The 11,007-nt window shown below is 37.8% G+C and overlaps 1 protein-coding gene across 1 annotated transcript in view; it reads right to left on the reverse strand.

Annotated features, from left to right (window-relative positions):
- The window catches only part of LOC112391919 (serine/threonine-protein kinase WNK1-like), a 139,978-nt gene that overhangs the window by 128,366 nt on the left and 605 nt on the right, over positions 1-11,007 (reverse strand). Inside the window, 1 exon segment of the mRNA XM_024733484.1 lies at positions 10,728-11,007. This exon segment is cut by the window's right edge and continues 96 nt beyond it. Within this exon segment, the coding sequence (XP_024589252.1) occupies positions 10,728-11,007 (280 nt within the window).

Consider the following 11,007-nt stretch of genomic DNA (forward strand, 5'->3'; position numbering starts at 1 on the left):
CCAATAGTATATATAAAATGTCAAAGTAAACAGTGAAGAGAAGGAAAAAGAAGAGGTAAGATTAAAAAAAAAAAAATCAGGGAAAAAAGTCAATTCATACTGTCAGTATCAAGAACTAAAGCTACAAACTATAACCTCAATCTCCAAAGTAAATAAAACTAAGTCCTATGGAAATTATATAATAGCAATTAACATGTTGGATCTATTCACTGTAGATCCAATATCCTTAAGTCTGCTTTCCTGGTGAGTAAAAGGTAGCATTGATACAATTTTAGGAATTTGTAAGTCCAATTAATTATTACTAACAATGTAAAACTTGAATATGAACAGTCTGTATACACAGAAGTCATCTAAAGACCACTGACCAAAATCCCACTAACACTATAACCATTCAATTTGTCTCTATTAGGTAGAAATTTGATACACATAGAACACTAGAAATAATATTCCTTCTCCTTAAAGATTTAAGTCTGAACAGAACGTTCTAGGGACCTCCCTGGTGGTCCGGTGGTTAAGATTTCACGCTTCCACTGCAGGGGGCGCGGGTTCCATCCCTGGTCGGGGAACTAGGATCCCGCATGTTGAGTGGCCAAATAAATAAAACTAATAAAAATAAATAAACAGAACATTCTATATCCAATGTAAATAACCAATGTAAATAACATCTAAAAAACCTTGGACACGCCAAGAGGTTAATAAAACAAACACGCCATCTCCCTCCTTATAGCATCTATATATGTACACTAGCTAAAAGGCCACTGAAGTGGAGAGTTATTTCATGAACTCAAAGTATAAAAGGTACATGTTGCTCAACGACAAATTATAATTGCTAAACAGAGCAAAAGGACTTAGAATTCCACTAGAACTCAAACTTCTTCCTGGTTTAACTGAAGTATTTTGCAGTGGAAAAAACAAGGACTCAGATAGGCCCTGGGACCTTAAACAAGTTATTAAGCCTGAGTTAGCTTCCCCAAATATAAAAGTAAGAACATATCTGCCTTGTACTGTTGTTGTGAAAATAACAAAAAATATGATATGGGCATAGTACTGTGCCTGTCACAAGAAAAAAAAAGTCCTATTAGGTAGGTAAGTATTAGTAATTATTAATACTTTTCAGATTAATTAGCAAGGAACACTCTTCAAAAAGACAAGGGCTAGGGCTTCCCTGGTGGCGCAGTGGTTAAGAATCGGGTTCAAGCCCTGGTCCAGGAAGATCCCACATGCCGTGGAGCAACTAAGCCTGTGTGCCACAACTACTGAGCCTGCGTTCTAGAGCCCGCGAGCGACAACTACTGAAGCCCGCGAGCCACTGCTGAAGCCCGCACGCCTAGAGCCCGTGCTCCGCAACAAGAGAAGCCACTGCAATGAGAAGCCCGCGCACCGCAACGAAGAGTAGTCCCCACTCGCCTCAACTAGAGAAAGCCTGCGCACAGCAACGAAGACCCAATGCAGCCAAAAATAATAAATAAATAAAATAAACAAATTTAAAAAAAAAAGACAAGGGCTGAAGAAAGTATATGCAGTTTTTAGGCTTTTTGTTGTAAAAAAAGTCCACTTTGACCACATCCTAGAAACAGCATAATAATTAAGAATCTTTCTCGTAATGGAGATCTGTTTCCTCAAGTGACACACAAAGACGGTCATTTTAGATGCTCCACTAATAAAGTATGTATCACTGGACTAATACGCAAAGGTAGCATTAATGCCAGGAGAGAAACAAACTGTGTAAGCATCAGCACATCACTCCCAACGACTGAGTATTCTGGAAACCAGTTGATAAATGGCATATGAAGTATGAAAACTCTTTAGATTGAATTTAACCATTCATAAAGAATAACCAAAACTAAAACAGTAACTGGCTTAGAATAGACACTTACGATAGATACTGAAGCAGAGAAAGCAGACAAAATATTATATTTCAATGCTTCAACTTTTTAGACCTTTCCTTGATCATCTATCTATCCACGTCATCCCTGATCACGCCTTCTACTTACCCAATCTTTCTTGCCCCGTATTTGTTCAAACTTGTCTAAAGAAATGGCCTACTAGTTTTGTCTCTACTTCTTAACCTCCCTCCGCCACTCTTTAAACCCACTGCAAAGTTTCCACTCTTCTGAAACTGTTAAGATCACCAAATATCTGAAGCAAATGTGACATAATGTTAATTTTTGTTAATTCTGCATGTATATGTGAGTTTGTGATAACATCCTTTGTGTATCTTTTCCAAAAAAGGAAGTACTATTTTATTATTAATAGAGAATACATTTTTTAAAAATATTTAACACTTCAGTTATAAAAGCACCACCACACTGTATGTTCTTTGTGGTGTGAATTATATCTCAATAAAGCTATTTCTTTTTTAAAGCACAACTTAACACACGATCTAGATACAGCACATTCCAACAGAACCTTCTGCCATGATGGAAATGTTCTATATGTGCCATCCAGTATGGTAGCCACACATGGCTTCTGACCACTTGAAATGTGGCCAGTACAACTGAAGGATTAAGTTTAAATTTTTTATTTCATTTTAATTAATTTAAATTTAAATAGCCACCTAAGGCTTTATAGAGAACTTCATTGACAGTGACCAGCCCAGAAATCTAGGATATTAGCAGAGACTTATACATCTACTTATGCGCTCCTCCCTTATGCAACCTCCCCTCTCATGTAGATAATCTTGAATGTTGTTGGTTAATGACTTAATAGCCAAATGCAATAAACAACTTCCACTGCCTAAACTAATCTCTACACTTTTTTTCTATGCCTTCTAACATCCATTATCCACAACTACTACTATGCCAATTGGACTTCTCTGCTATATTCCTTCCTGGAATTTTACTCCCTTGATATTACCATTCTCCTAGTGTTCTACTTAGCCTAACCCCTGGGCTCCTTTTTCCTTTGACCATCCATCAATTATTCCTATTTTGCCCTAGGCCCATTATTCTCCCCTGTCTCTTCCTCTACTTCTCTCTTCATATATATCCTCTCCTTAGATGATTCCATTTACTTCCATTATTTCAGCTATAACTAATATAAACAGCCTCTATTTCTACCTCAGACCCATTATTTGAGCTTCATGAATGTATCCAACAGCCTGGCTGAACTTCCTGGAGGTTTCACAAGTATCTCAAAGTCAACATGTCAAACTGAATACATCTTCATATCCCTTCCCCTCTCAAAAAAACAAAAACTCTTTTCTTATTCCCTCCCTCAGTTGACAGAACCATCACTATCCCCACCCACCCTCTTACCCATGCTTCATTTTTCCTCCAAACTCCACTTAATCACTAAACTCTGCATATTTTATCTACTAAATATTTAAAGATTCCACTCCTCTACTACTGTCCTAGTTCAGGCCCTAGAAATCTCATACCCACACATAAAACTAAACTCTACACATCCCTCGTGCTCCTTAAATCCATTCTCCACAATTACTACTACGCAAATCTGCCAATTAACTTCTCTGCTTAAAATTCTCTCCACCACCTACAGTTGAGCATTTGTGTGGGAAGGGTGTGAGGACAGTTGGAAGAGCATGTAAATATGATAATGTCTAGGAACTCTTCAGCATGTTAAAGAGATGATATGCTGCATTTCCCAAACTTACCTTAATCCACAGTGATCTACCAGTCCAAGTAAAAAGGATATCCACAAAGAGATGAATACAGTCATCCCTCAGTGTCCACCAGGGACTAGTTCCAGGGATGCTCTCCAACCCCCACCCCATGGATACCAAAATCCACAGACGCTCAAGTCCCTTCTATAAAACAGTGCTGTGTTTGCATGTAACTTATACACATCCTCCTGTATACTTTAAATCATCTCTAGATTATTTATAATACCTAACACAATGTGAATGCTAATATAAATAGTTGTAAACACGATGTAAGTGCTATGCACACAGTTGCTACAAGTGCAGCAAATTCAACTTGTGCTTTTTGGAACTTTCTGGCATTTCTTTCTCCTGAATATTTTCTATCTACAGTTGGTTGAACCTGTGGATGCGGAACCTGCAGATATGGAGGGCGACTGCATATCATGTTATTTAGCTCAAAACTATTAGCCATGAAGATGATCCTATCATTATCCCAATGACTAATAGAGGAAATGTGTACATCAATAATTATTTGATTCACTAATTCGCTTCACCTCTGTTTGGTTTATATATTAGTGTTTGATTAACACAAGACCATTCACCATGTACATAATGACCAAAACACAGATCATCTGTCACTGAGAAGCTGAACCCTGCCTGCACAAAAGGCATCTACAGACACAGTGGTTTTACTTAACTAACCTGAATATGACGATTATACCAAGTAGATTTCCAAACACTTTCTTAAATTATTCTTAAACTCTCACGTTTCTTAAGATTTCTTAAATTCCAGGGAAAACTGTATTTGCTTGTGGTGACAAACAGCTTATCTGATGATTCTTTTCTAAAAATCATTAAGCACATTAATGTAGCACAGCACATTTAATATGTCAATCTTGTAATGCCAAGACTCAAGTCACAACATCAAAAACTAAATTCTTTATGAACGTCCACCTGAAAAGTCTAAATTAATACAAATTAAGGTGGACATTATACAATCAATTAAGTCAACCACAAAACCAAGCAAATACTAAAGTTTCTCCTCTTCTGCAGAACATATCAATAACCAATCTTTTTAAAGCCACACACAAAATTAAGCCTGCCACCTGTCAAAGGCATAGTCCTCTTCCAAATGAAAACACTCTTAAGAAAAGCTTCTGGCAATTTCTGTTCAGTCTGAAAAACTACTCCCCTCCTTAAGATATAATAAAATCCCTAAACTGACAGAACAAAAAGCTCCTAAAACCCAACTTTAACTAAGAAGTTAAAAATAATTAATTTGTAAAAAGTGATAACTTAGAGCCTTCAAAATGGATTTTTTTAAAAGAATCATCGTTTACATTTTTCAAAGTACCTTCACATAGTATTTCAGTTGCTTCTCAACAATCCTGTGAAGTCAGTAAGACATGTTACTAATAAATCAGTGTCACAGATTAAGTTCCTTACTCAGGGTCAGGTAATTGGGTAACAAAGTTTTCTGCCTTTGAGTCGGTTTCTGTTATACAGTGTTGTATTATACCAGAGTCAATCTCCAAATACAAGATTAGAAAATCTGCTGTGGACCAATGAAAGGCAAGGAATATGGATGAAACAACCCCGAGATCTACAACTATTTCTAATAACAGAAAAAACTTAATAATTATCAAAGTATATTGAGCATCTATCGATACTTACATCTTCAAAAAGCCCAAAGACTAGTGGAGTAGACAAAGAACGTACATGATTTTTAATCAATGTGAAGAAAACTATAAGAATGATCCCAAGAGGAAAGATCCTAGTAAATTCGGGAAACTAGTAATTCAGAAAGGCTGCCATTTGGGAAGGTGACAGGTCATGAAATTAGAAAGTTAGGCAGAGGACAGCTAAAGCTAAGGAATTTGAAAACACTGATGACACCATGTTCAACTCCAACATTTCTCCGATAAGTATGGTAGCCAAAGTAAGAGTTCTGCTACATTTTTCAAGCATAAATGTAAACAAATCAAACTTTTCATCAGTACCCTCAAAGATAGCCTAAAAAAGATGCTGCATCATCACAGTTAATATTTATGTGCCAGGCTCTGTCCTAAATGTTTTATATATATACTAATTCATTTAATCATCGCAACAACTCTGTAAAATAAGTGCTCTTATTACATTCCATTTTACAGATAAGAAACTAGCACAGAAGTTTACCCAAGGTTACACAATCATTAGCTGAGCCAGGATCTGAATTGAAAGGCATTTTAAGTTCTTAATCACTGTGTTATACTGCAGAAAAATAGTGCCTTCTCCAAATTCAGGTCATGCTAAGTCTCACCTATTCCTGCACACTTGACTGACTTATTTTAAACACGGGACCAAGCAAAATGCAAGATGCTAACAATAAGTACATATAAAGAACTGGTACAGCAAAACCTGATAACTAATTACAGTGAATTTTTCCCTAGTATATGAACATTTTCAGAAATTTTAATTTAAACATAACCACACTTGCTGTTTTTACAGCTTTATCTAAAAAATTTAGAAGTTACCAGAAAACACAAATAACAGGTTTAAGATGATTTCTGAAAATGAGAGCCCCGTTTTAGATGAACGTTTCCACAGGGCTTAATAACTAGGATGACTTTCAAACGACCAGGATCTTGCACTAGCATCCAAATGTCAAAGAGTGAACTGAGTCACCAGGCAACAAAAGATGCCCAATTTGTTTTACACAAAAACAATCTCTGGGGCATCCCTGGTGGCGCAGTGGTTAAGAATCTGCCTGCCAATGCAGGGGACTCAGGTTCAAGCCCTGGTCTGGGAAGATCCCACATGCCACAGAGCAGCTAAGCCTGTGTGCCACAACTACTGAGCCTGCACTCTAGAGCCCATGAGCCACAACTACTGAGCCGGTGCTCTAGAGCCCATGAACCACAACTACTGAGCCTGTGAGCCACAACTACGGAAGCCCACGTGCCTAGAGCCCGTGCTCTGCAACAAGGGAAGCCACCGCACCAAAACAAAGAGCAGCCCCCGATCACTGCAACCAGAGAAAGCCCGTGTGTAGCAATGAAAACCCAACGCAGCCATCAATCAATCAATCAATCTATATTTTAAAAATGGTCATCAAAAACAAATCAAAAGGGCTTCCCTGGTGGCGCAGTGGTTGAGAGTCCGCCTGCCGATGCAGGGGACACAAGTTCGTGCCCCGGTCCGGGAAGATCCCACATGCCGCGGAGCGGCTGGGCCGGTGAGCCATGGCCACTGAGCCTGCGCATCTGGAGCCTGTGATCCGCAACGGGAGAGGCCACAACAGTGAGAGGCCGGCGTAACGAAAAAAAAAAAAAAAAAAAAAAAAAACCCAAAAGAAAATCTCTCTTTCCAAGTTCTTACACTAGAAACAACTGTGATATTAAAGGTAAATAAGAGAAAAGGAAAACATTTAAGCCCTTAAGACTTAAGAACTAACTATATCATTAAAAAAAAAACATCAACCTAAATGTAATTCTTTTTCAATAAATCATAATAATAATTTAAAATATATGCAATAAATCTACATATATTTAAAATTAAATCTTACCTACCCAAAATTATCCTGTCCTTAATTCTATTCGGTCCTGTTTGGAAGGGACAAAGGATTACTTCGAACAAGTCACCAATCATTCTTTAATTTGCACAGCAGCTACCCCTGAGTTACCTGAATTCTGCCCATACTCCAAAAATCAGTGACTCGGAGAATTTAAAAACAAACAAGAAAAACTCCAAAGACTATTCCCTGAAATTCAGTTCCTGAAACTAAGAGTTACTGCAGGTTCCTAAAAAACAAGAAATGTGGCACAAATTTTAAAAATACAGGTAAGAAAAATCCTCAATATTCAAATGGGAAGATACAGTTCAATGAATTATTTTAAGAACTATAGCAAAGAAATGTTAAGGTTTCTTAACCACAGAACCACATCCAATTTCTGCAGCACTGACAAACTTTTCATAAAACATTAATATCATATACTCACGATGAGACATGACTCTTAACTTGCGAAAAGCCAGAGAAAAATAGACTATAAGTGTTTTGGAGCTTAATCAAAATTTATGATTTGACCTCTCCTTTCAGGTAGGTCTGGAAACAATCTCATCAATATATCAAGTGAACTAAGTATTTAGAAGTAGCATGGGGAGAAAAGTGCTTAGAGTAGAGCAACCATTCTTGAATCGCCATGTTTTCTTCAAGCAAACTATGCTATGTTTCTTTAAAACGAAAAGCAAAGAAGAACCCTTCCTAAAAAAGCAACGTAAATTCTGCAAAGTCCATAAATAACATTTTCTGACCAAGCCAACAGAGAAGTAAAATTAAAGCACAGCCTACCTAATAAAACCACGTAAAGAAATTTTCATCTTAAAAGATCTCAGTTATCTCTTAAAATCCTGTGGTATCAAAGTATTACCTACGTATTATTTATTAAGAGTCAATATTTGTTTTACTAAGTAACTATGCATATTGTGACTCTGAAAATAAGCTTGATGGAAACAAATTTGACTTGTATACCACACTCACCCATTCTCCACCCCAAAAAGCCTATTTATTTCTCCATTTGAAGTGATAAAATCAACACCCAAATCAGAAGTCTGGAATTTGCCATGGTTACAGGATAGGATTTCTCCAAAAATCTGACAGTAACTTCCACGCCAAAACAGAACAGCTTCATTTGAGATTTACTAATTAACCATCTACTGTATTACAAATGCTTTAACATTTCTCAAATTATTAGAATCCCAACCAGTTTAATTTCCGTTCTTTATCAACCCAAGCAAGTCATTTACCTGCTCTATGACTTCAGGTTCTTTATTTATCAAATAAGCAGCTGGGCAGAATAACCTAAGATCTCTTCCAGTTTTAATACACAAGATTTTTAACTCGACAACTGAACACAATATTTCTCCAGTCCTCCTACAGAAAAATATGCATATTAATAAATATACATTTAGTGAAAAAAGCTTTCCTTTTTTCCCAGTGATTTAGTAATCCCTTGGCTTGTCCTTCAGTTTAGATCCAAAGACAAAAACCCAAACATTAACCTACTGAATAGGTTATTAGGCAAAAGTTCTGGCCAAAAAATCATAAACACTGTCCAACTACTGCTATAAAGGATCCTGGGGCTAAGATAATCACATTTTAAAAACCAAAATGAAAAATTGTAGAAGTAGGGTCAAATGACATATATGGAAGGTTCCAAACCAGGGTACCAAACAAATGAACTAGGATTCATTTGGTTCTCCAGCCAAACCCTGAACTAACGTAAAAATAATATGGCGACATTATTATATGTAAGGATAGCAGATATTCTTTTGTATAACCATGGCCATGCCTAGGTAGAGAACAAAAATCTAAAAAGTCATCAGTTCTAGGAAAAACTGAGAAGCTTAGACAAAATTCTTATTCTGACATTAGACAAATTGAGGTTTTTTTCCCCACTGTATCATTAGTTTCAGGATAATAAACTATCAGAAAATTCCAAGTGACAAAAAAGGAAAACACACACATTGCATCCATAAGGTGCTCAACATTTACTTGGGTCTAGTCTTAAGAGAGTAAGGTAACTAATTAAGGAAAAAAAAAACTGTTAAAAAGCACCTATTCAAACATGAAACTATAGAAGAATAAAATCCAGGATCAGTAGCAATAAGCACCTGAGGTACAAAAAAGAAACAGGTGTCCGCCTGTAAACCAAAAGAAATCAGACCTAAGTTTTTGAGTATGACTGACCAACCAGAATAAAGTTATAGTTTCACAATTTTTTTTAAAAAAAGGGCTGCCACCTTCCCAACTCTAAAACACTATAAAATTGAGTAGGTTTTATTTCACAGTGCCTTAGAAGTTCTATATCACTAACTATAAAACTTAAGAAATTACATTCCGAAAAAACCCGTCAGTTTTGAAGTTTACTTCCTTCCACATGTTAATTTCCCTTCACACTTGATATGGCCTTGGTCATTTGGAAGGTGGCATTCAAAGGGTTAAGTGTTAACATATTAGTTCATGGATAATAGATAAATTCCTAGATCACTCAGGTACTTTCATATCCTAATTCAGCTTGGTCCATTTTCTTGGCAAGAAGAATATGGATACTGGCATTTTTCATGTATAATGTTAAGTGGCTTTTTCATTCAGTTCAACTCTGCTTCTTCCAATAACCTATGTATGTTCACTTCCAGGTGAGGACAACATTCAATCAAGCTGCTACAGGTCAAGCAACAAGTAGCCCAAACCCAGCTACTTAAACCTAGAATATCCTTGTCAACCAGGATGACACACCATGAAAATCATTTCATTTACACCATGAAAACCTCCCAGAGAGGTGAAAAAGGAAGCTTCGTGACTCCTTTGTACTCCTGGGAAAGTCTGGCTTAAAAACTTTTTACAACAAAGTTAAAACAACGATAATGACATTACGACTCTCAAAGCACACAAACAATTTGACATAAGCTCCTGTACTACGCACAGTAGAGTGAATGGGCTGAAGACGTACTAGTTTTAATTAACAACGTCAGATCACTGCTAGCTATCATAAGGTTTATGCACCATTGGTGGAACTGTATCAACCACTTACTATAACTTTTTAGTCCCGAATTATTCATCCAGCGAAGGAAGCCTTTCTTACAGTTTATTAAATGCCTGTGTGATCACCAACTAAGATATATCCAAAGGAAAGTCCGTCAGGAACAAGGTCGTTCTTAATCTAAAAGGACAGCCTGATCTCAGCAACGGAAACACGCATCTAACACACCAGCAGCTCATCACTGCAGACCCCCTGAGGAGCACAAGGCAAGAAGACTGTACTTTCCTAACTCAAAAACTTCCCCACTAATTCCGTTTCCTGCCAGACGAGTAAAACAATGACGAACAGACAATGCGTTTGTATCAGGATGACTTTCATCACTCCTCCCTAGGAGCAAATCTCTTTGGCTACCAATACTAACTCCTATCCTATCCAAACACCTAGGTGCATGCCCCAAATTCTGGCTTCTCTTCCAAAAGCTGGGCTCCCCCCATTTCGGAGCCAACAATCAGAGAAAGACACGCAAAGGGCGAACTCGGCAAACTGGCCGAACCGAGCCAAATCGGGGATCCAAACCAACGAGAAATAAAGAAGTAGGTAGGGCATACCTGCAGTTCACACCAGGCGACCTCCACGGTGGTTTCGGTGTCCAGACCTTTGTAGACCGTCTTAAAGGAGCCCCTGCCGATCTCGATGTCAAACTTGAGAAAGCGGCCATCATTGGATATTCCCACGGCCTTGGTCTCCAGCTCTTCGATGTCATCCTGCTGCTGGCTCCGTTCCTCCTGGGGTTCCTTGGCGCTGCCGCCGCCGCTGCCACTTCTCGACGACGGGGGCTCCTCTTTGCTCCCCGCGTGGCCGGGCTGGGCAACCTGGCGGTCTCTGCTG

This window comes from Neophocaena asiaeorientalis, unplaced genomic scaffold (genome assembly GCF_003031525.2).
Source record: "Neophocaena asiaeorientalis asiaeorientalis breed wild unplaced genomic scaffold, Neophocaena_asiaeorientalis_V1.1 scaffold150, whole genome shotgun sequence".
Lineage (NCBI taxonomy): Eukaryota > Metazoa > Chordata > Mammalia > Artiodactyla > Phocoenidae > Neophocaena > Neophocaena asiaeorientalis.